General features: G+C 39.9%; 1 protein-coding gene and 1 long non-coding RNA gene across 4 annotated transcripts in view; one reads left to right on the top strand and one right to left on the bottom strand.

The window, feature by feature from the left end:
- Positions 1-21,893, bottom strand: part of LOC128251886 (uncharacterized) — a 110,063-nt gene that overhangs the window by 56,971 nt on the left and 31,199 nt on the right. For 2 of the 3 annotated variants that reach the window (XR_008267251.1, XR_008267250.1), the window contains exon 3: positions 13,300-13,355. Coding sequence is in view for 1 of the 3 variants with exons in the window: in XM_052979134.1 (XP_052835094.1) it covers positions 13,300-13,355; positions 20,170-20,186 (73 nt within the window). In the remaining 2 variants the exon portion in view is untranslated. Of the gene's footprint in view, positions 1-13,299; positions 13,356-20,169; positions 20,413-21,893 lie in introns of those variants that run through there. The other variant, XM_052979134.1, reaches the window with a different exon arrangement.
- LOC128251889 (uncharacterized) lies at positions 15,634-20,201 on the top strand. Its single transcript, XR_008267253.1, has 3 exons — positions 15,634-16,085; positions 19,429-19,508; positions 19,578-20,201. It is a non-coding gene; the product is annotated as an uncharacterized LOC128251889 (long non-coding RNA).

Genomic DNA, 21,893 nt, shown 5'->3' on the forward strand with positions numbered 1-21,893 from the left:
TTAGATAAATTATGAAGCATGACTACGCATAAAATGTAATGCTAAAGCACAGATTTAATAAAATTGAACCCACTGTTCTGAGTCGCGAGTTCGTCGAACTCACTCATGCAAATGGGCCATCAATAAACCGATTGATCCAATTACCCAGGTACCTCCCAGACAAATTGGGTCAGTCGATGGCTGTGACTATGACGATGCCGATTACGCCGGCCATGGCCATGAAGTTGGAGCCACAGCAGCAGCTAGGCCATAAAAGTGACATAAAATTCCCTGCGACGACCTTGAGAAGCAGTAAAATTTTTAATGACTCTCACTTTTTACGGCCAACTCTCGTAGACCGTAAAACTTCGAACTGTGATGGGCACACACACACTCTTTTTTGGGCATCGTGGAGAGAAGAAAGCGAGAGCAGAGCAGATCGGCCAGTTCTTTTTTTGGCCGCAAAACTGACAATGAGCCCACTGTGCGGCCATAATGCGGAGATTTAACTGGGTGTGTGTCTGTGTGTGTGAACCCTTGTGGGTGGCAAACCCTTGCCCTTGTGCCTCGTTTTTTATGCTCGACCTTGTTTTATGGCCTCACGAGCCGCGGGCCTGGCTAACTGACATTGAACAGAACCAGAACCAGAACTCAGAGCCCAACCCTTTTGTCCCACTCAACCCTTTGCAAAACTACAAGCAGGCAAACAACCAACGATAATTGCACGCAGGTTGCGCCTAATTTAGTTTCAAGGTCCGCTGTTTTTCCGGAAATTATCATTTCATACTTTATTGCAGCAATGTGGCATAGGCAAGGCTCATTTTCGTAATTGGCTCTTAAAAACTGGAAATAATCACATTCAAGGCAGGGCCACGAAAGGTGTTGGCATTGGGATCTCCAAGAGAAAGTAATGGCAACTTAAAGATCAGTTCAGCAGTTACATATTCTGTCACAAGTGTGTACAATTTTATCATAGTAACTAAGAAAGTTAAGACCTAGAATACAATTTTTTTTTCTGCAAATCGACTTTAAGATTAAAAAAATGATTGCATTCTATTTAAATTTTTTAGTTATAAAGTATTTTTAATTTGAAGGATTTTAATAATATTTTTGGGAATTATACATTTCAAAAACCTAATGTTAAAATCGACAAAAAGTTGTATTTTTGAAAAGAAGAAAACGTTTTGCAGAAAAGCAAAATTTCGATTAAAACGCGAAAAATTATTAAATCTAACAAGAAAAATAAAATTAATTTGAAGAAGAACTTGACAGAGGGTAATTCCAAGTCCAAAAGCAAGACTATTCGATTGTTAGGATGAAAGACCTAAATATTAATTATTTAAGAATTTAAGAGTTTACCTTTTTACTTACAAAATCGCTTTGTTTCTTTGTGTGTTTTCCAAAACGTAGGAGTGTACATACACTTATTGCTGACGAGGTAATCCTAAATACACCTACAGTCAGCCAACCTCTTATTAATTAAGCCACCCATATTTCCTAACATGCGATTAAGCTGTCAGACACCTGTCTTCCGATTTTCGTGGCTGCCGCATTGGCTTTGTGCATTCACCGCCTTCCGTCCGCCATCCGTCCGCTGGATTCGTTATTGGAATGGCTTCTGTCTGTTGATAAGAGTTGTTGAGACAACAAAATGTCGAAAAGTTTTAATGAGAAATGTCGCCAATGCATGCGTTGCGGTGCGGTGCGGTCCCCTTTCCATTTCTCCCCTGATACCGCCTCTAAGCAGCACTCATCCACTTCGCATCATCCACATTCATCCCATCGGCGTTTTGGCGAACTCGACAATTTTCGTTACGAGCGAGCATCTTGCCAAAATGAGAAAACTTTGGCCAACACCAAACGTGTCGACGTCCCGAAACGTAGACGCAGATGGAGTTGGCAAATGGAGGAGCAGCCCCTGCCCCACTCGTTACTATTCGGGCCACCACGTCACCAGCAGTTGCCGAAAGTAAATCTCTTTCGAGTGGCTGCAATCCCCGTGGACGTTGTAGGTGTCGTCTGCCGCCCCCGCACGCTTCTCCCTCCCATTATTTGCACAGCACTGCATCGAGTCCGGATAAGAATGCCGGACACGGACAGTGAATCCGGGATCCGGAGTACAGAGTACAGCGTACCGAGGAATACACACCCCCGGCGAAAACTACCCGGACCGGGACCGTATAGGCACTTATTCTGCGCCCGTGCTCTGACTTTTCCTTTATTTGTGCACAAGGCAACGATTCGGAAGAATGGCTTCGTTCCCATTTCGCATAGCTTTTCCTGTTTTTGTTTTTTTTTTTGTGGGTGCGGGAAGGAAGTCCCTACAGTCTGCTGGTTGGCCATTTCTGATGACAGTCGTTGCATTTGCGGCAAGTGACGTTTCACGGCGCTGCACTGACAGAAATTAGATGGCTCGCCTAAGCCGCAGACCACAAAGTGTTAAAAATCAATTCAAAAATAAACATATTTTATTCTAAATATGCGGTTATTAAGCAGAAGAATATATTTGGTTATGAATGGAAATATGAAATATTAAGTAGAACAATATATTGAGTTATGAATGGAAATAAAATATGAAACTTTTTTCTACCAACTCATAAACATATTTATGTATTATTTAATATTTTACAAAATGTTATTGATTCATTTTTCTACCGATTATGGTTTATTTTACTCAAGGAAGCCTAAAAACTTTTCACACTTATTTGCCTAAATCTTATTTTATTGAGGATCTTTAAAATAAACTGACATGACACTCTCAATTCAATTTAAATCCATTTTTTAATTACTTTATAAGTACTAATCTGATAACAAAAAGTTTTGCTTTAAGAGAATTTAAAATTCAAATAAGCCATTTAGCACGATTATCTTGTTTTATATAAAAATTGCTATTTCAAGGTAAATAATACTATTATCTTTCCGCCTTGCGTGTTTTTTGGCTTATCGTGTATCTATTCCCTTTTCTCACAGTGCACCAAGAAAGATTCGCTTCGTATAAATTGCCCCAATTGCCTGGATGTTGACTTCTATTTCGACTGGAGGAACACACCTAAGTGTACCTACAAAAGCGAGGCAAACAACACAGCCCAAATAAGCCCGGCAAATATGAAAATATGAAGATGTATATATAGCTATATTCCATTCCGCTCCGGCTGTGTCTGTGTTCGTTTGTTTTCGTGCATTCGAATTCCGTGAATGTCATGGCCCGAGACTAAATATAAATTGGCCTGGGCCCCCGAACAGGCAACGGGGCTTAAAGGTGACTAAACTCGGGGCACTTGAGCCGGCATTTCTTTTTAATTTGGCCGAGGAAAGTGTTGGACAATATTTTTGGCAACTTTTTTTATGTCCCCAGCAGATTCCGCCCGTTCTCGGTAACATTTTCCCAGTTTGTCTAATGAAATTCGTCTCCTTGGCCATATTGCAGAACTTTGGCTCTTTTAATTATTTCCGGTGTTCGGGGTGTGTGGCAGCTGCGGGGACAAAATCGACTTATCAAGTCGTTAAGAAGGCGGCGGCGGGGACGCAAAGTGCATGCTGGGATGCGAGTTGGACAGGAACAGGAACTGGGGGCTAGGGGTCTCCATAAACCAGCGGGCAGAATGGCCGCGAAAGCCAAGCAGCCGGCCAGCCCAATCGGATGTAAATCGAACACTTAATGGACTCACCTGCTGGGCACAGACTGCCCCCCCGCCTTGGGGTGATAAATTTGCATGCATTATGAGCACGATATAAGTTACGAACTTTATTCGTGAATTAAACGTGAATGAATTAACGTGACTGAAATATTCCATCTTGGCCAGGAGGAGCTTGGTCCCGGGCCGGGAGTCATGGAGTCGGTGTCGGGGCATTTGCATAAATAGCTGTTGTAATTCCAGCTGGATCCCTCGCATCCACTCGCAAGCTGCGAGTGCCGCAGTGTGAGTGCATATAAAGAAGTACGTTTTATGCAATGCCTGAATTAAAATAAATTCTGCATTTCAGTTATGCAAATTAAGCTGCGTTTATTTTCGAATGGAAATACGCCAACATGGCCACTCTTCGACCAACTTGAAGACTTTAAGATTTACGAAAAACTCAAATTCGTGGCTTGAATAAATTCTGGACGTCGCCAATTGTCGTCTCAATTAGTCAAGGCTGCGGGCTCCATTTGCATGGGTCTTTGGCATTCGCCATTAGCATTTGTCCGCTAATTGTCAATTAGCTGGTGCCAGTGTGTGGTCGTGGCCCGAATAATGGCAATTTGCATAAGTGTGAAGCAAGTACAAAAGCGAACAGCAAAGCGGAACTATGGAACTAAGTTGTGTGATTTTCTAAGCGAGCTCCAAGTGCCGGCGGCAAGTCAAGAATTTCGTTCGGTTACCTGAAACTGTTTTCTATATATGGCATTTATAATTAAACAAAAAAAAAGAAACACTATATTTACGATTCTTGGCGTATCTAAAAAACATACATGTTTCCTTAGACATTTCTGACATTCTTTATTTCATTTATTTGTATTAACTTTTGTAATCAGATACCTGTCAAAGTAGAGTGGACAATTATACATAATTTTTTGAAACATAAAACCAAAGAACATTTTTGACATTTAAAAAGTCATTTTTTAGCCATGGGGCACTTTAAATTAAAAAATATCTATTTTGTATTTGTTTTTTTTTAAAGCGTACTGGTAGCACGACTCGTAACATTAATCAATTTGCCGACTTTTTATTTTTAAACATCTTAATGATGGATTTCAGAATTTGTAGTCTTATGAATACTTTATTTAAATAAATTGTTTGTTTAAAACTTGTAAGCTGAAGCTAAAAATAATTATTTTATTAAACATAATTCTATTTATATTTTAAATTCGGGAAAATTTAAGATGAGTACATCGCTCAGGGTGTTTCTGAAGAGATTCATGGAGAGGAAAAGTGTAGATTGATAAAAAGTAAATTTTTTCTGAGCAGTTTCAGCCGCTGAGACCACTCCTTGATGGTGCGGGGACTGCGGGGCGGTGCTGACTACGCTGGTATTTGTGCGTGCAGTGGTGTGCGTGGGCGACGCAGCTGCCACCGCTGCCGACGTCGACGTTGCCACGCCTGAAAAGCCGCTACGCGCATGTGCGAGAAAAGGACGCACAGCGCTTCGAAAGTATCTGACAAATGCCCGCTCGCCAGATAAATCCAAGATGGCCGACCGACAGATAAACCCGATTTGAAGCAGCCATCGAAGATAAACTCTGGCAAGCGCCCCCTGGCGGCCTTCTTTAATCGGCCGATTGGCATTCGTCTCCCGAGGCTGCAGTTTTGTAGCTGAAGGATACCAATGTATCTGAGTATCTCTGTATCTCCCAGTGGGCAGCCTCCCGATTCGCCCGGCAGGCGGCGCCCGCGTTCGTCTTCCATTGGAGTTGCGTCAGTTATATATACACATCTTATAAGAACCTTCGCTTCAATGGCCGACGACCGAGTGGTGGAATTTGCGAAATCTGGTTAACGCCGTCCCAGCAATCTTGTTTGTCACCCGACAATTACGAGTATCTGCGAGGCGATTGGAACCGTCGACTGGGAAAACATTTCTCATGACGATAATTGACTTGAGTTGTGAAAATGTGGTTGCAAGCTATTTTCTTTGAAGTTTATCCAGTGGGATGGGCGAACGACACTACATTACTTTGAAGAGCTTATATGTTTGAGGTGTTTTGAAAAGCTATGGGTGCAGCACGACTTAGGTTATGGTTTGGTTTAAGCATCTAACGTTGGCATTAAAATAAATTCTTGCTCTCTAAGTGTAAAATAGGCTTGACAACGATATATGCATGTAATTTTTACTTAGCTTAACAATATTTCAAGGTAAATTATACATTTTTAGTCAAAGTATTTGCAATGACTGTTGAATTTTAAATGGATTTGTAAAGCCATAGTTATTTTAGTTCTTAAAAATACTTTCATTCAATTTTCATTTTGATTTCATTTTATTATGTTCAGGTTCTGCTCTAATTACATAAATTAAAGCTCGTTTTCCGATTTGTAAGCCAGATTGAATATTATAAATATTTCCATTTTAAGACAAAGACGTTATGCAGGCGGAAAGCGAGAGGAAACCCATTAAGTTTTATCAAAAACTCGGTTTTAAAACCTACACCAAGTTTTATTATGAATATTACATTAGAAGGCAAGCGATACATATGAATTTATTTAAATGAATTATATTAAACTCTCTTTTCCCTGAAGAATTAAAAATCGCTTTCAAAAACTTTACAATATAATTAACTCAATATATTATGTTAATGCGTTTAAAACTTGTGGTTTATAATAGTTGATGAATGAAGGCTTGGGTGTAAACCCTTAACTAATCAGTAGATTGCTATCACTGACCAGCAAGTAGTAAATTAGTAGTAAATGAGGACTGCGTGAGGACACCGTACAGTAAGCAGCAATCAGTAATCAGACACGGAGGCCTGTGCCCAACTGCTGAAGGGGCAATACAAATAATTTGTAATCAGCGGCGTTAACAATGCGACTCATAAATTTCTATTGACCTCTGTACCCCCGCGAGGGCAGTGAATCGACGGCAGCCCTGCAGCGATGTGAATTATGCAAGTGGAGCGATAAAAGCAAAGCCCCGCGAACTGAATTTATTGGTTGCCATCCACTCATTAGCATCCAAATGCGAAGCGCGAAGACGAACGAACTCATTAACAGCCTCAGTGTCAGGGCTCCATCTTGCATCCACCACCCCAATCCCCAATCCACAGTCCCGAGATCCAAGTCCAGACCTGCTCCATGGCGCTGAATAAATAACAAAGTGACAACCACAAAAAACGACCACGGCCAAGGTGGAACGAGAAGTTCAGGGGAAGTGGAGTTGGGCGGGCAAGACAAGAAAATGTACCATAATTGAGCTCACAAATCACCAGGCTGAGCAGGCACACATAGAAAAAATGTCTCAATTAAGTATGTATATCTTAATTTGATCAAACAAAAATGCTATATATTGTATGTCATTTTCTGATCTAAGACAACATGATATTATTTTTACTACAAGATCTTACGAATTCAAGCGATTTAAAACAATACAATTAAAAAACAATTTAAATTTATACCACTCTGCCGCCAGGATAACATTAATACAAAATAGTTTATTTTTCGATCTTAATTAATTTTGTTTTGGCTGTAAGATGTAATATTTTACCTAAAAAACTGAAGAAATGTACAATGATATTTCTTAGTGCACAGAATCGTAGAATCGAAAAGACAGAGGAACCGAGACGAAGTCTTGCAGCAGCCGGCACACAAATGAACACGGACCAAGTAAATTGAGATTCTTTAAATTTATGCACATATTTTTTTCAGCAGCAGTACGTGGAGCCACTTAAGCTTCTCGACGGACACCACCCCGCCCCTCGCCCCTCGAGGGCCCATCAAAGGGGGTCGTGGAGGGGTCGCAAATCTGGGCGGAGAATGCAGAGCCACCCAACCACATCCGCATCCGACTGCCATTCCGGTTGGCTCCCGGTGCCTGGCCATTTGGCTGGATGTGGATGTGCTTGTGGTCATGGCCGGGCTGACTGTGTGCGGCTTGGCATATTGATGAACCGCAACAAATTGGCTCCACGGTGGCATTGCCAACTGCCGGAGCCACCGCAGCAGAAGCCGTATGTCAAGCGCCGCACAGTGGCATCACAAGGCGAAAAGAGCATCTTTAATAAACAATTTTGTGGGATAGTATATAAGGAATTAAAATGTACTAAACAACAAAAACATGCTGCCGCATATGTCAAACATTTGTTTGTTAACACTCAATATTTTTGTATTAAGGATTGACTCTTGTCAAATTATTGTAAATTGGAACTAAAAAATTGTACACGCTATAGCTGAGATTAGAAAAATTTGCTTAATGGTTTATCTAAGGGTTAAAAATAATGCTTATTGAAACTAAAATTTGAATTCTATTAATGCAGAAAAAAATGTCTGAATTAAAATTTTGTATAAGCCACCAAGCTGAAAAACCCCTAATAGTTAAACATTTTTACTTAAACAAATTTTGATTGCTGCAACAACTCCATTTTACAAATTTTTTACCCTTATTGTCACCACTGTCCAGATTCTTAGAGTCTTGGGGTTGGCGAAACTTTTTCTAGCCATTATACTCGAGAGAAAATTGTAAAAAACAACCGAGAATAAAGAGAAAAAATGAAGGAAAATAAAGGAAAGGCATTGGAGAGACAGACACACTAAAAAGCATGTTGCCAAGCCCAGGCTCCGCAGCCAGTGCCATTTGAATCCGTATCTATCCCCCGCCGTTTTGTAGTTGCAGCTTGGCAATCTGCCATCATTTGGCATAAATCCCCCTGATAAGGCCCTCGATTGCTCCCCGAAGCTCGTGGTGCGCACTAAGCCACGCAATTTTGCTTTCGACGCAGGGGGCGTGGACCGGATGGTGCATAGTTCATAGTTTGTGCCCGCAACTACTCTACTTACAAATAATATGAATTTTTCAAAAAGTTTTCGCTCTCCCCACGGGCTGCGCGAGTTTCTGGTCATATAACCAAACACTAGCTTGGATTGCTCCGAAATGTAGCCATTTCTATGCGATCATTTGGCTCCTATGCGGGGGAGTTCAACGCTCGACTCCTATGCCCTCCATTGTGTGCTCCATTCTAGTCTCAATCTCCCCTCCGCGCAGATTGGCAGACATTTCGATGCAGCACCGCAAGTTAATTGTCTCTGCAACATTGGTCATTATTCATATTTCATGGCTTCTTTGACAGCGGTCGTGGGGAGCTATCACAATTTCGGTGGCCCAAATATTCAGGGACCAGTGAATCGAAATGATAATTAAATATTTAACCATTTTAAATATTGGTATTTAAAAAAAATGATTGTCTAAGTACTGGAAAGTTGTTATATCATCGGAAACTCGGACCTATAACATTTTAAATCTTTGTATTAAAAATATAAATCAAAATCTATGAATTATTCATAACAGCTTGCCCAATATTATTAAAAAAATAATTTATTTAATAAATAAATTTGAAAAAAAAAAAATAAAATATAAATCTTCTGAGAACTGATATTAATACTTCAAAACGTTTAAAGCCATTTTTTAAAACGTAACTGTGTCACAGTGAATTATGGATGTATTCTAACAAAGAAATATTTTATGTGTCGTGTCCCCATAAATTAAGTAATTTTATCTTAAATCGTTAAAAAATTATGTCGTATAAGTCAAGCCAAACATAAGTTTCTTACGAGAAATATCTGGTGGCAAAGTTGTGCCCACTTAAAAACAAATAAACCAGCGCTGCAAAATAAAAATGAGAAGAAAACTTGTTTGTGCTTTGTTTTCTTTATTGGGTGCATTAAAAAATGTAAATAAATGTGCCCCAGCACGCATGTACAAAAATAATATACCGAATGTGGTTCTATGGTGAGTCACAAGCAAACACAATTGTATGCAGTCGAGAGCCCAAACAAATTTCGTTTTTTTTTCACATTTATCTACTGCCTATGCGAGGGTCACAAAAGGGGGCGGGGGTGGGTCGCAGTCCCAGCCTGGAATATAAATTTAATTCCGACAACAACAGATTTTTGCCTCGATTCAGGCTCAAGTCGATTTCAGGTTACGTGAGTATGCGAGAGATTTTGTTTTGTTTTGCGCAGTTCAGTGCTCGAAGTGGAAGGCTAGGTGGACGAGGAGCGGGGGGAATGGCCGCCAGATTCAATGGCCGCCGCATCAGGAGTCGCCCTACCTGTGTGTGTGTGTGTGTGTGTGTGATGAGAGTGCGACAGGGACGCAGTATGCGCACAAGGGGTCAGAGGAAGGGAGACAGAGCGACACTCCCATAGTGGTTGCTACGTGAGTTTTCGATTCCATTTCGATACCCTCTGGCTTTCAGATGGCATAGGTGGCTTCCTAACAGTAATATTTCAAATCCACTCAGAATAATACACTTTAAAACGAAACACAAAAGAAAATGGAATGCCGACTTGTAACAAATTTTAAAAAAGCAAACATTTGTTGTCTCAATTTTTTTGTTAATAAATTCTTTAAAACAGCCAAGCTTCACTTTTTGTATTTATGTCTCTGTTATGAATCGTTTAATATTAATTAAATACATTTTTATATAGTAGTAAATAAATATATTATGTCTATGACATTTACAATTTATACAATATTTTTATTTTCACAAATATCAATTATTTGGGATTCTACAATGAGATTATGAGTATACGGCCTTAGCTCTCATATAAGTTAACTTAAAATCCAATCGACATTATTTTTTTCAGTGCATATTCCGAAATAGCTTCTTCATTCAACTTGAACCCGTTCGGTGTGCAGCTGTTTATGGCTGCCCTCATCACCACCCAACACCCACCAGTCGAGCCGGCAAAAGTTTGTTTACGATTCGAGGCTGATTCAAATTTTGTTGATGCTGATCCACTGTAGGTGCTGCTGGTCTTTTGTTGTTTAATTAGCAGCGGCCTTCGGAATTCTGACGCAAATAAATCAAAGGCAAAAAGCAGACAGTATTTTCCCTCAAAAATTGCGGAATGTCGAAACAGGGAAATAAGAAAAATAAATTCACTTCAAGCAAAAGCGTAGATGGACTTTGATAACAAATATTATTAATTTTGTTAAAAGAGGTAAACTTTTCCAAGAGCTTGATTACAAATTTCGGCATGCAAAAATATTTAAAAAAAGGTAAATTATGTAAAAGAACGTATTTTTTGTTTTTTCTTTTCAAGGCCCATTAATATTTTACTTGAGGCGCAGCTCTTTACCTAATCTTGTATCCACGAAACCCAAACAGGTGAGGAAAGGGGCAAGGTTGTTGGCAGTTCCAAATTGGCAGCACCTTCTGGCACTTAATGAAGCCAGAGCTAAGCCCTCAGCCATTTCGGTCATTCATCTGGGCAACCCTTCTCATTATCCCGCCGGACTGTCTCTGTGAATTTGCTGGGCCCTTATAATTGCGCATCTCTAATGTAATCAAGTTGGTCTGAGACAGTGGAGAAGCGCGGAGAAGCTTGTTTCATGCAAATGTATCTAAGAATTAGTCAAATTAATTCAATTCGGCCCCGCAATTGAAATTTTCAGCACGAAGTGCTGATTAAAATTTCAAATGAACGCCCAGTCCGTTGAAGAACCAAAGCCACTTACATGAAGTTGTCTGCTGCAGACGTAATTTCATTATTTATTTAGAGCCTTTCAGGCATGGCAAGCCAAATAGAGTCTTTTCTCAACCCGACAACAGCTCATCGCCAAAGTGTGCCTTAAATTTCTGTTCTATAAGGATTAAACTAATTTTTTTTTGCAAAAATTCACCAAATATATTTGGAGCCTCCTGCAGTTTATATAACGTTTATACTTTCTTTTAATATAATAGAGTCTTTTAATTTTACCTTAATTTAGACTTCAACGATCACCCCAAATGACAATTCATTTTCTCTGGTTTCAATGGAATTTTACCGATGTCGTTTTAAGTTTTATTTAACTTGTGCTATAACTTTTCAAGTCTGATTGCTGCCTTATCTACTTCCACCTGCTTCAACTAAAGTTTTATTATTCTCACTTGCGCTCAAGAAAACAATATGCCGGCTGGATTCACTTCTTTGAAACGATCTGGGGACCATTTAATTAGGTTTGGCAATAGCTTCGATGACTACGCAGGTAGGGCCAAAGAAGGAGGAAAACATTTAATTAAAAAGCACAAAAGGCAAACCACAAATAAAGCAACCAATTGAAGCGAGTGTGGCGGGCGTTTAATGAAGCAGAAACAGCAACTTCGCACACAAGGAAGGGAAAGTAAACGAGGTATTTATGTGGCGTCTCAAGGCATCAGCCCCCATTCCCAATCCCCAATCCCCAACAACCAGACCAGGTCCAATTCAGGTCTTAACAGAGAAACTGGAGCACAAGGGAGGGGTTCTTTGCGGCGTAGCAACATACATAATTGACTGACGGGATAATTTACTTCCGTGCACTTGCGTGTTTATTAAATTTCTGGGTTTGTCTCAGGGCATTGATTCCTTGAACGCAACTATATGGCTGTGGCACAAATGCGGGGGCGGGATACCCGGCAGTACGACAATGCCACGAGCTGAGCTCGACCTGAAGCCGAACTTCTGATATTGCGTACCCACATGTAATTACGTGTATTCCTCATTAGTTTGGAATCGTGACTGGCTTTGGCTGGCTGCGTCGATCCAAGGCGATGGCACAGTGGACTAAGGTATTATAGTTAGTCGACATTGTTGAAGTCATAACGTTTTCACAAAAACCAATGTATTTATTTGAAAAGTTCTCTTAGTTTGAAAAGTTCTCTAGAAACTCTTACATTCGAATTTAAAAAAAAAATATTTAAAAAGTCTAACATTTTCTAATTTGACATTGGAACGTTTAAAATAAAAAAATATATATTTTTACAACTTAAGGTCATATTATATTATGCTACTTTCTTTGTATAAATGTTTGCTGAAATCATATCCAACTAAATAAGAAAAGTCTATTATCATATTTATATGTTGTTTCTAAAATTTTCAATCCCCTGCTGAATTGAAAGATGTGATTGCTTTTTACCCTTGCCCTACCATTGTGCAGCCATTGCTAATATCTCGAGCTGGAGGAGACATGTGCTCTAAATAACCGATGGCAGAGGAAGGGCGTGCGGATGGAGATATGGCCAGGCCAAGTCACGTTCGTCGGCCAACCCATTTACTTAGCTAAGCGATGGGGGTTGTAGTCGTACCTGCCCGCGCAGCCACCGCCTGAACAGATGTCAGCACTGCCGCCCAAGGACCTCCCACCACCACCGCCTTTTAGAGATTCGCACAACTTGTTACACGCCCGACTTTTCCTTTTCCTTTTCCCATTGCGAATCCGATTTGACTTGATGGAAATCTTTGAGCTACACGTTTCCGTTCTTATCGCTGGAATATGGAAATTTCGCCATTTATTTGATCAACTTTTGCCTTTTTTCATATCGAACAGGGAGGGGATCTGTATGCGGATGTGAAAAATAAATAGCAAAAGGTACAACTTGGGTCCCAACTATTTCATATGCCGCACACACAGGCATTTTGTTTTTTGTTTGGAAACGTAATTTAGCAAAAATCATGTTGGCAAATAAAAAGTGAAGCTGCCAAGCGAATTTAAACTGTTCGGGTAACTCCCATCTTCTTTTCTTTGACGGTTGAGTTGCACCTGCGACCCAATTCAATTGGACAGTTCCACGGTCGGCAGATGGAGTTTTACATATGCACAATCCCAATTTTATAACTTTAATTTGGCTTGCATATAAATATATGAAAAAATACTGTGATGGAGACTAACCTGAAGCAGCTGCCGCCGGGTTAAGTCCGCGCTCCAGGGGTCGATGTTTAATCCAACTGGAGTGAGATAAAGATAGAGAAAAAATATATTTTATTAAATTAAAGATGAGTAATTTTATTTCTATTTTTATATTCTTTTTGTTTTTTAGTTAATTGAACTAGAGAAAAATTACAAATATTATAAAGCTGTTTTTTCAATTAACAAATTACTGACTATAGTATTTCTAACAAATTAAATATTTTTGTACAAATGTATGAGTTAAAAAAGGTTTTTACTGTCATCAATTTTATTAAATGAGTTTTTTGGTATAAGCTCAAAAACTATTTTATTAAATAAATTTCATGTTCTAGGTTGTTTTTTAAAAATGACTTTCAAGCAGTTTAGGGCAAGGGTTACTGAAACCACTTAAAATTCCCTGCTCATGTGTGAGTTTTCCTCTCAGCTACGCACCATTTGGCGGCTTATGCAAGCGGACTCGCATGTAAAACACTTTTCACAGCCGATTACATGGATTACACAAAGCAAATGGCCGGCCAGGACCCAAATACTCCAACCCATTCGACAGTTGCCGAGGAAGGACGAACCGATTTATGCCGGAACACGCTCCTCATTATTATTTCACGCTTATCATTTTATTTCAATTCATTTCGGCCCACTGCCTACCGCCCACCGCCCGCAGAACCCCAACCCATTAGCCCTGCTCCCGTCCAGAGTGCGCTTTCGTGTTTGCGGAAGGCAGGAATACAATAAATATATAGTTGCTTTCCGGGGATTGGACATCCACGCACGGGGGGACATTTATATGGAGATGCTCGAGATGCTCGAGATGCATGCATTCATATTCCATGGGGTCCAGTTGCGGGTCTTCCGTGCGCCCCATTACCCTCCGCTCATTCGATTATGCCGACATCGATGTCGACGCTTCATATGTGCTATATGTGTGTGTTCGCTTTTATGCTCATATAGGTCGTGTGCCCTTTGCCACGCCCCCTCCTCCCGGTCGCCATTTAACGCCCACCGGAGTCTGTCGAGTCGAGTGTCCATGGTTTGTTTGTTTGTTTGTTTTTGCCATCAGCCATCTGCCCCCGTTCCCATCAATTCCATTTTTTTCTGTGTGCTTTTTGCGAAAACTTTTTAGTTTCCCTGTTTGATAGACAAACAGACGGCAACCGAGCGACCTCGAATTCCCCCATGGAATATGCTCGTGTGCATAAATTCTGGCGGAATACATGGCACAGGCTGCCTGTTCTGCGGACGAAACTGCTTTCATTTTCATAATGAGCCGCCGGAGACGTGGCCATTTTCCGGAGAGTGGCTGCCTCCGGGTCCTCAAAGTAATTGGCCGCGCAACTTGTAAATGACAAACATGTCCAGGCCAAAGTGATGGAGTTTTCCACTAGTTTTCCCCGCCAACGACTGTCTGTCAGTATCGAAATTCCATAAAAGAGAAACTTTGGCTCATTAATATTTTCCGTTTTCCGAAGATTAGCTGCACGCGGCAAATGGAAAAAGAAAATGTTTCATTACCCCGCCCTCCGCGTGTTGATTTGTTGAATTCACTCGTGTTTCGATGTATTTATGAAGCCTCGTTGTTATCGTAACAAGGGTCACGATGGAATAAATCTCCGGAGCAGAAGCTCTGGAGAAAGTGGAAAACTTTTAAGGGGAGGTGTCATTTGAAATGCTAGGGCACAGCCTGAACACGGAGAAACATGAGTTTCAATCAGGTCATGTACCTAATAGATATAAACCTACGAATGACATGGAACAACCACTTAGACTATCAAGACTTTAGCTCACAGGCAAGGTAAATCACAGCAGTGGCTATAAATAAATATTTAAATATTCATAAAAATATAAAACTCCAATAAAATATGTAATTTATGTTTACATAAAGTTTAATCACTAAACAAATTATAAAAATAAATCCATAAATTACCAAGAGTTTATAAAAATGTTAAATGTTAAACAATAATTTCATATTTTCCAAAACTGTATGTACAAAAATGTATAAGAACTCCCTAATATCCTGCCGCCTGCTGCGGATATGGAACGTCGGAGGCGATCTCCGACTGTGCCCAGCGGTCGAAGTCGCGATTTCGGGAAGGGGTTTTACGACCACGGCTCAAAGGTACTACCTGCGACCTGCGAGTGCTACGCTCTGAATGCAATTACCGAAAAAAAAAACAGAGACACATTTGTCGGTCAAAAAATGAAGCGTTCCTAATGTTCCGGGAAAAGTGAAAGTGCTGCATCCTCTGTTTATGGCAGCCATATAAATTGCAATTTCCAGCGCTCACTATTTTTTGCTGCTGCAGCACCGAACGGGTTGGGCATATGGGTCTGTGATCCGTATCTATAGGAACGGACGGACACATGCCGACAGGCAGCACAAATATTTGCCCTCGTAAAGCAATCTGCTTCTCAGCTGCCCGGAGACTGTCTGTTATGACAATTGATTCCGCGCCGCCTTGCGATGCTTTGCGATGCGATGCGATGCATTGTAATAGTTCCCCAGTTGACCATCTCGGGAGTGGATGGGAGTGTCCAGAGTCGTAAAAGTTATGGAAACCAAATGCGAATACGGGATACTTGATGGCGGCGCATGGCGGCCATTCGAATGGATCAACGAACCCAAAAATAGCAGATGCAGATACAGATGCGGCGATGTGATCCAACAATTATCAATTGTGATTACTTCATTCGGTTCGAAATGGAGCCTCAAGCCGTCAAACTGGTTAACTGATGCAACTTGGCCTGCCGCTGGGCATAAATTGCAATTTACGGTAAGCGGCGCGACTTTGCTTAAATAATTCCCTATCGACCGAGGGAAGGAACGGGTTTCGGCAGTAAGTTTAAATATTTTATTCGCCTTATTACTGGAAAAACGAGTGACTTTCTTGCATGCGGCAGCAACATATCTACCGTAGCATTAGTTTCTTAATTAATTAAAATGTAGACAGCTTTAATACTCGTTAAATTAATTTCCTTAAGTGAACTGAGCTCTACAGAAGCTGAGTTGCATCTACAAACTGTTCACACTGGTAGCCATTTTTATTCGCTTTGATTATTTAATTAAACTTATATAAGTTTCTATTTATGGGTGGCATACTAATAAAGACAATCTAAGAATTATATCTAGAATGTTATTTTATAGATATCACATAGAATCACACAGAGAGAAAGTTTTAAACTTGTAAAGTTAGTTTTACTTTCAATTATAAGCCATTAAAAAATGTTTATATGATCTTCTTTTGATAGTATGAAAGAGTTGTTTCCAAACTTTTATTACCAAAGATAAATTTTACCGAGTAAATTAAGAAACATTTAAGTAAAATCTCTTCAACCATAAAAAGTCCGTGAAAAAACGTATTGTTATGCATACGTTTTTTAAAAAAAAACTTTCTTGATTTGCAACATTTTTTTTAGCCCAAAGACTGTCCAAAGTTTTAATGGCTTGATTTTCCGTTTTTTTTTTTAAGGAGTTATCTTATCTTTGCAGTTCTCTCATTGCCTTCTGCTCATTTGGTGGACGCATTTGGTAAAAATAGCAGGTTCTCTGACTCTTCAAGAGGTAATTTAGCATATTGCCAAACAGCCTTTTTAGTGAATTGCAAATTCAGCCTTTATCAGGCATCGCGTGTGGCCCGGTCCCCAAAACCAGTTTTTGTTGCCCCACTCGACCGGCAGCACGTCCACATTCCAACCACCCATTTGCCCACTGTCGCAGGCCCACCGTGCGCATGTGCGGGTTTTCGCGCTGCTACGACCCCTGGGAAATCGCCCGCTTTTCCACCGCCAGAGAAAATTCTGGTCATGACGCCACACCGAAAGTTCGCCATGGATGCCACACCATATGGCAATGGCAGCGAGATGCACATGTGGCCTTTCAGCATATCTGTATCTGCTTGGGGGTATCCGCATCGCAGTGTGTGTATCTTCGGCTGCTCGAACGCAGTTGAATGCAACGCGGTGGCCATTTCATGGCAAGGACAGGCAAAGTGCAGCTCTTGGGCTCCCTGGTTGCTGGATCACTTGCTTTTATACTCCAGATAAGCAGCAGCAGCAGCACCATCACCAGCTCAGACAAATTGAATCCTCACTCCGACGAACATTCTTCTGGCGTCGTCCTTCAGTCTGTCACTCAGCCAATCAGTCCGTCATATTTTTCTCTTCGCTGAGCTTTTGTCCGCTGCTTAACTAGATTAAACTAATGCAAATACTTTCGAAACTAAATAAAGTCGATGGCCCCAATGCGAGAGAAAAATATTGTGCTCACTGACAGAAAGAAATATATTTGCCTTATCGCTTCAATTATTGGGTGCGTTCAGCGTGGTAAACAGATTATCGATTCGTTATTAAATTTGGTCCGCATTCGTTATTTTCATGAGACATTTTAATCTAATTGTATAAAACTACAAACTGTTTTATTCTGTTCAATTAATCATCCCGATAATAATATAATTATTATATAATAATGGGAACTTTTAATTGAAAACCAAATAATAGTTGTTTCTGTTGAGGGGGCCCATTGTTTTCAATATCAATGTGGTTATTTTTAATGTTGTTATTTTCATCTTGACACGCTTCAATTTGTTAAAATGTTACGACTTCATATAATTCAATTTAGTGATCTGATCTGTGTGTATTATATGACAGCTTTATTTGCTTTTATTATATTGCTTTAAAGGGCACTGATAAGGTACTCAATGTGGGAGCATTTATATTCATTTTGATACTGATTGTGGAAGAAAAGTATACAAAAGTATGCGTAATTTGAAAACCAGCTATAAAAAAAGTAATTTGAGAGTCGAAATTTTGATATACTCAATATGAAAATAGACTAAAACACATAAGTTTTGCTACAGGTCTTACTTAAGTTTTGTTGAGTTATTTTTATGAATGTACAATTTTTATTAAAAGATATATATTATTTTATAGCGGTAAAATCAAGCTTGTAAAATTAGTTAAATAGAACGAAGAGCTTCTTCGCCGTAAAGTAAACCGATTTACGCTGGGTAGATCAACATTAGTTGTGCATTAAATTAATGGCCGATTAATGGAATCGGCGAGTTCGGGAGCTCGGTAAATGGCCAAGAACACGTAACGGAAATCTGAAGTTTGCCCCCTCGATTCCCCTCGTTTATCGGCGCGTGCTTTGCTTACAGCACATTTGAAAAGTCCCCGGGTGATGTGGGGCCTTGGAGACCAATATATATATATATATATATATATCTAGGAGGAGGTTGGTTCCGAACTAAATACGACACACGAACTATGTGGGCGTTCCGGCCGGTTGAGTTGGCCAAAAGAGGAGGTTTGGGGCTGGTGAAACTCAAGGAATTCACAGCTCCTTTCTCCGCTACCGTGGAACGTGATTTTCAATGTCATTTTCCTTTTGTTGTCGTCGAACGGAAAATTATGATGCGAAACGAAAATGCGGGAAAGCCGAGTACGAATACGAGTTGAGAATGAGTGAGAAGAAGGTGTAGCTGGGGGATGGAAAGGGGATGCCAGGAAATGAAGCAAAAATTGGCAAAGGAAAAATAAGAAAAACAAAAAAGAAAACACAATGGTCGACCAATGATGATGATATGTACACAGACAAACAATATTTAACAATTTGTATATATTTTAGAGAATATGTATTTTTTTCTGAAATTTGTGGTTGAATGTTGGAAATATCTAGTTAATAAAATAAAAACGCAGAAATCTTCGATAGTGACAAATAATTAAATTACAAAAATGAGCCTAGGTATAATATTAAAAAAACAAAAAATTTAACCCACTATGTATACATAGACAACAAAAACTAATATTAAGAAAAATACATACATTGTTATGTTTTGTAGAATATTTCAGTGAATGTTAAAAAAGAAATCAATTAAGGAATAAAGTGAATAAATTTAAAACAAAAATGAAAGCAATAAAAAATACACACAATTTTAGATAAATTTGAGTTAAAAATGTAAATTTTATTTCGGGTAAAAAGATTTGAACAAAGTCTATTATAATTTAAAGTTGAGGAAATCTTAGCTGGAAAGGTTCTTGTTGTTGCCAATTCCAATTTAATTATTGAATTCGTATTTATTCGGTTTGTATTTATTTAAATGTTGTTGTATTTTTAAGGTGTACCAATTCTTGATGAGGAAGAAGAGCAATGGAAATGGAAAAAACTGAACGAAATCAAAGAAAATAAAAAAAGGGGGGTAAGCAACAAAGAGCTGCAGGCAGAATGCCAGAACCAGAAACGAAAACTAAAGTTGAAACGCTTTTAGACATTTCAGAGATACACACGCAGATACAGATACTCACGCACACTGTCAACGGCGAATATTTCAAGTTTCCTAGTCTCGATTTTCCGTTCTCCCCGGCGTTTAAATATTTCATTTTGTCAAAAAAGAATGGAGCAAGGAATGCACCGAAAAAAAACAGCGGAAAATGGGGAAACGAGAGCAGCTGCCAAAGCTTTTAGGTAAATTAAATAATTCTTCCTCCTCTCTGTCATTTTAGTCCAAATGAAAAATTGCTGGGGCAGCACGAATAGTTTAGTTTATTTTAGCCTGAGCTCAAAAACGACAGCAGGAGCAATCCATCAAAAACTACAGAAGCATTCTTGCTTAATTTATGGCTTAATAAACCCGGTATCTCGCCGCGGGACATCCATGTTAATCAGATATTCCCAGCGCAGAAGCCCAGGCAGTTCGATTGAAATATGGCCGCGGCGGAAACGCCAAATGGGATTGAGCCCAGGTATGGGTCTGGAATGGAAATGCATTCCCCAATTACCAATTACCATTCCCGGCGTTGCATGTGTGCACCGGATAATGTCAATCAGCGAACATTCTTCATTTTTGTTTACTCACTCACCTTGGGGCGTTCTCCATGCTGTGGCCTCTTGTTTGTTTTCAAATTTCCTGCCTGCTGGCCTGCTGGCCATTTTATTTATTCAAGGAGTAGGTTCTCGAGCGCAGACTTCGTGGAGTTGAAAGCCGGACCGCGCACTTCGAGTGGAGATTGCCTTTCAAATAAACACTGCCTCAGCCCGATGGAACTAGGCCGCTGGTTTTTGGCCTGGTCAACGGCAATCAATTGGCCAGGCTGCGTTTGATTCGACCCGATCAATCAGGGGCCATAAATCATAATTGCTAGGCAATTTGTCTTGGCCGTGGAAATTGACTGGGCACAAATGCATTGGCCATAGAGTGCACTTAATTGAGATAAGAAATTTAATGTGGTCTAAGTTGCAGCAGCAGCTCGTAATTAATTGGTTGCGACTACTACTGAACAGACTTTTTAATTACTAAAAAATAATTTAAGTAATGTTTTACTCTATCATAGCTAAGCTATTAGAAAATTTACTGAACTACAGAATATTTTTTTACGGTTTCGATTATATTTCTCTTGGTTAATATGCTGAAAATAGTAAAGAAAGAAAGGCAAAAATAAACGTGCTAACTTTAGTATTCATTTCGCGTCAGTTGTTAAATTTATTTAAATTTTGTATGTTTCTTTTAAAGAAACTTATCTATTGTTTTTTATCCATTGGTGTTACTAAGCTCCAATTAATAGCCTTTTGATGAATACTAAGATTACAAATTAAATAAAATGTTTTTGTTCTCTTGGGAATTTTTGTCTCTAGTTTGCAGCTATGAAATAAATCTAAGCATACAATCTTTTTATGTTCATTAAGCTTTACACATAAGCTATCATTTTAAATACCTTATTAAAATGGAAATGTTTATTAACTTAGAAATCGACATGCTTATAATTCTGTTCCCTCCCTTTTTCTGGCCATAAATCCTCGTCGATGTCTCCATTTTCGTGTACATCCATTGGACGGCCATTACAACCACAATTGACACAGTGATATACGGCAATGAAAATTATTCACCTGCACAACCTGCTCAGCCCGCTGGTACACACATGCGAATCGGAATCGGAATCGGAGGACGAGAACACACCAGGGCGGTGCAGAAGTGGAGGAGTGTGGAGGTGGAGACCGCAGGCGACGCTTTGTCATAAAAAATAAAACGAAATTGTCGTCACTTTTATGACTCCCCTACCGTGGGCCCAGCTCAGATTCAGATTCTGGCTCTGTTCCTGGCTTGTGGCAGTGGGAAGTCGTATTTTAGGCAGCTCCTTAAAAAGTCACTTGAACGGAAAACGCAATGTAAGCCCACTGGTGGGCAACGAAATACAGAAGCCAGCGAACGGTAAAGCTTATTGGGCTTTGTGGACTTTTTTAATGAGCTGTCGGAATTATCATAAAGCAATTAAACGCATTTCACACTCATAACCGTAGGCAAGTATTCAATCCGCACGCACTGCCACGCCCCTAGCCGATACTCAGCCCCTCCGGCAAGCAGTGTCTTTGCCACTGACACTAATTGGTTGCTTTATGGCCCAGTTAAATCGTAAAACTCAAATTTTATGCTTTGTCACTGAAACGATTATGACGTCCGTTGCTCGACCTGCTCTTCCTCGTCCTCGTCCTCGCAAGATTTTGCTGTCGATCCGGGAATCCCGTCGTCAAGTGGCTTCATCTCCGGCATCCGTTCCCGTAATGCCCCTGATTTATGTCCATGCCCGAG

Source organism: Drosophila gunungcola, chromosome 3R, assembly GCF_025200985.1.
Source record: "Drosophila gunungcola strain Sukarami chromosome 3R, Dgunungcola_SK_2, whole genome shotgun sequence".
NCBI lineage: Eukaryota > Metazoa > Arthropoda > Insecta > Diptera > Drosophilidae > Drosophila > Drosophila gunungcola.